Source organism: Anopheles aquasalis, chromosome 2, assembly GCF_943734665.1.
Source record: "Anopheles aquasalis chromosome 2, idAnoAquaMG_Q_19, whole genome shotgun sequence".
Lineage (NCBI taxonomy): Eukaryota > Metazoa > Arthropoda > Insecta > Diptera > Culicidae > Anopheles > Anopheles aquasalis.
Window position 1 is genome coordinate 88788147 of NC_064877.1, and position 2500 is coordinate 88790646.

Here is a 2500-nt window from a genome sequence, read left to right on the forward strand (position 1 = left end):
GTAGTGATCCGCTGAGCAGCAATCTGGAGAGTCCACCGTTAACGTAAGTTGCTAGCGTGTAGACGCCGCTCGGTGCATTTATCTGATTTGTCTCACTGTTTTCAGCTTATCCTGCCCATTCGTCAGGGCTTCTCAGTATCCAGCCGCGATTGTATTGCGCCCATCCAGTGGAGATTTTCTATGGTAACTGATAACACCGCGGTGCGGTTTACTTCGATCGTTCGTAACGTTTCTATCAGTTCTTTTCAAAATCAGCACAACTTGCACATAGCCGTTACATCTGTGGATGGTGATATCGTTGAGTTTGATGTCGATGGGTTGACCAAACGATCCGGCAAAAGGAACAGTGTTTGGGACCAGTGTCTCTTGATCGCTCAGATGCCAGAAGGGTGGTACGATCGATGGGACGAGGTGTTAGCAGCCGAATCCGCTAGACATCTGGTATGGAGCAAGGAGGCCTACCACGAGGAGAACCACAATTGCTACAGCTTTGTGTTAAGTTTTCTTCGACGATTGGAGTATGATGACTTCTCAGATTGCTGTCACGATAAGTAGGTACATAGAGAGGGTAGGAGTAATACGGAAAATTGACGCCGGTTTTCTTTCTGCTTTTTCCAGACTATTATTCAGTGAAAAGTTTATCGTACCGAAGACAAAAACTGCGGCTAAGTACATAACGATTCACCGCAAACTAGAAACGTGCTCGTACTGGATTGAGAAACAGTCGTGAAAGCGATCATTATGCAAATAGATCCCGTCTCGCCCATCTCAAGAGAATTAACTAGAAATTTCATCCGAATGTAACGAAAGCGTGTTAAATGAATGTTGAATTTCAAATCATATTCAAACGTGAGAGCGCAGCGTGCCCCACTAGGCCATTTCACGATCGTACAGTAGGGTTGCCCTTTCATGCGATATTCTAAGGAATTTTCATTCGCAAGATCTCGTTCAAAAGGATACAAAATGTAAGAAACCAATCAGTTCCTTTGCTATTTTTTCATTTTCGATTCAAGTTCAGATCAGCTGCATCGTCGGATCCCGGTTTGTACCTCCTTTGTGCCGATTGGTACACCAAAGGAAGACGGAACTTCGTGTCTATGGATCGCTCTGCACGCTCGGCTCTCGTTCGTTTGTCAGTGGCCACGGGGGTAACTGTCAAGATGACTGTGAGTTTCCGCTCCTGGAGTTCGAAGTAGAAAATCTTGGTCCGCTTGCAAAAGGGAAAAGCAAAAGTATCTTGTTGTTCCGTGCGCGCGCTACCGTGTGAAAAGAAAAGGTAAATTTTCCGGAAAACCCTTCCCGCAGTACTTTCGGTCCTGTGTATCGTCCTTGTGCGTGCATTAATGCGTTGTGCGTTTGGCTCGCGAGAAAAGAGCGAAGGCTAGTTCCGTGTGAAATTGTTCGGGTGCGCTGGGATTGATGGTGTATGGCTGTACGTGTGCTTACGTGTCCGTGCGACTCTGGATTTTTGCTCATCACTTTTGCTCATCAACAATTGCTGTGTGTGCGGGTGTGCGTTCAGACGACAAACAAGAATCTGTTCCCATCATGGCCCTGACAATCTCTCCGATCCCGTTAACCTGCCTCGAATGCGGGAATCGCTGCGGTCATCCCGAAGCACCAGCAGCAGCAGCAGCAAATTGGACGGAACAAAGCGCTGGTGTTGAGCGAAGATGTTGAACTCAATCAGGGGTGCGGCATGAGCGTTCAAATGGGCGGAAGGATAAGGAACCTGCTGCTGGCTGCTGGTGACAAATACTCAATTCCGCGAGAGAAGAAGCCGGAACGAGATGGACGTATGGTGAAGGCGAGATAGAACGAGATGGGACAGGAAGTTAGGGCGCAAGCGAGATAGCAGAGGGAAAATGATTTTTTATCAACCGCAGATCCAGAACGATCGACGTCCGGTTCTTGCTGGAGTGGCCACATTTGAAGCGAAATTTGGAACCAGCAGCGATGATTAATACACGGGCCTCCGGAGAACACACGCATCGATGTTGAGTTGTAGGAGTAATTCAATTTCCGAGTGAGAGAGCGCCAGGGCGAGAGCGAACAACGGACGGCGCAGCAGAGAGACACATCGGTTGGAATGCGTAATTTTCGTCGTGCCATAATGGTATTTCGCAGATGGATAAGCATTAAAATGCAATTTGCTGGGACCATCCCGCACAAACGAGGGCTGTGAAAATCCCCGCAGCCCATTTGCACGCTTCCCATCTGTTTTATTGCTTTTTCGCTAGATCCACACCTTTCGGGGGGCTGCTGCTGGTGCTTGGGACATATACCATCAGCATCATCATCGTCATGGTGGAGCAGCAAAGCCCCACACAAACACAACAGCATACTGTCTTGTTGTGTCGGCCAGCTCGCCCTGTGCCCTGTGGATCGATATGTGCACTACAGTGTGCAGCCCGACGAGAGTAGAGTGCGTGCATTGTTGGTAATCTGCTGCTGCTACTACTGTTGCTGTTGCTGGTGCTGCTGCGTTGTTTAGGCTGTG

At 48.6% G+C, this 2500-nt stretch overlaps 3 protein-coding genes across 4 annotated transcripts in view; 2 read left to right on the top strand and 1 right to left on the bottom strand.

Annotated features, from left to right (window-relative positions):
* LOC126571712 (MKRN2 opposite strand protein) overlaps positions 1-764 on the top strand; it is an 8010-nt gene extending 7246 nt beyond the window's left edge. The window contains exons 2-5 of the mRNA XM_050230465.1: positions 1-43; positions 106-183; positions 240-551; positions 619-764. The exon at positions 1-43 is cut by the window's left edge and continues 89 nt beyond it. Coding sequence (XP_050086422.1) covers positions 1-43; positions 106-183; positions 240-551; positions 619-730 — 545 coding nt within the window. The 3' untranslated portion in view covers positions 731-764. The remainder of the gene's footprint in view (positions 44-105; positions 184-239; positions 552-618) is intronic.
* The window catches only part of LOC126571710 (protein eyes shut), a 9995-nt gene that overhangs the window by 7467 nt on the left and 28 nt on the right, over positions 1-2500 (bottom strand). Inside the window, exon 1 of the mRNA XM_050230460.1 lies at positions 2264-2500. This exon is cut by the window's right edge and continues 28 nt beyond it. Within this exon, the coding sequence (XP_050086417.1) occupies positions 2264-2500 (237 nt within the window). The remainder of the gene's footprint in view (positions 1-2263) is intronic.
* Positions 1124-2500, top strand: part of LOC126571713 (ras-related protein Rab-5C) — a 6037-nt gene continuing 4660 nt past the window's right edge. The window contains exon 1 of one of the 2 annotated variants that reach the window (XM_050230466.1): positions 1124-1276. The gene's annotated coding sequence lies outside the window, so the exon portion shown is untranslated. Of the gene's footprint in view, positions 1277-2409 lie in introns of those variants that run through there. The other variant, XM_050230468.1, reaches the window with a different exon arrangement.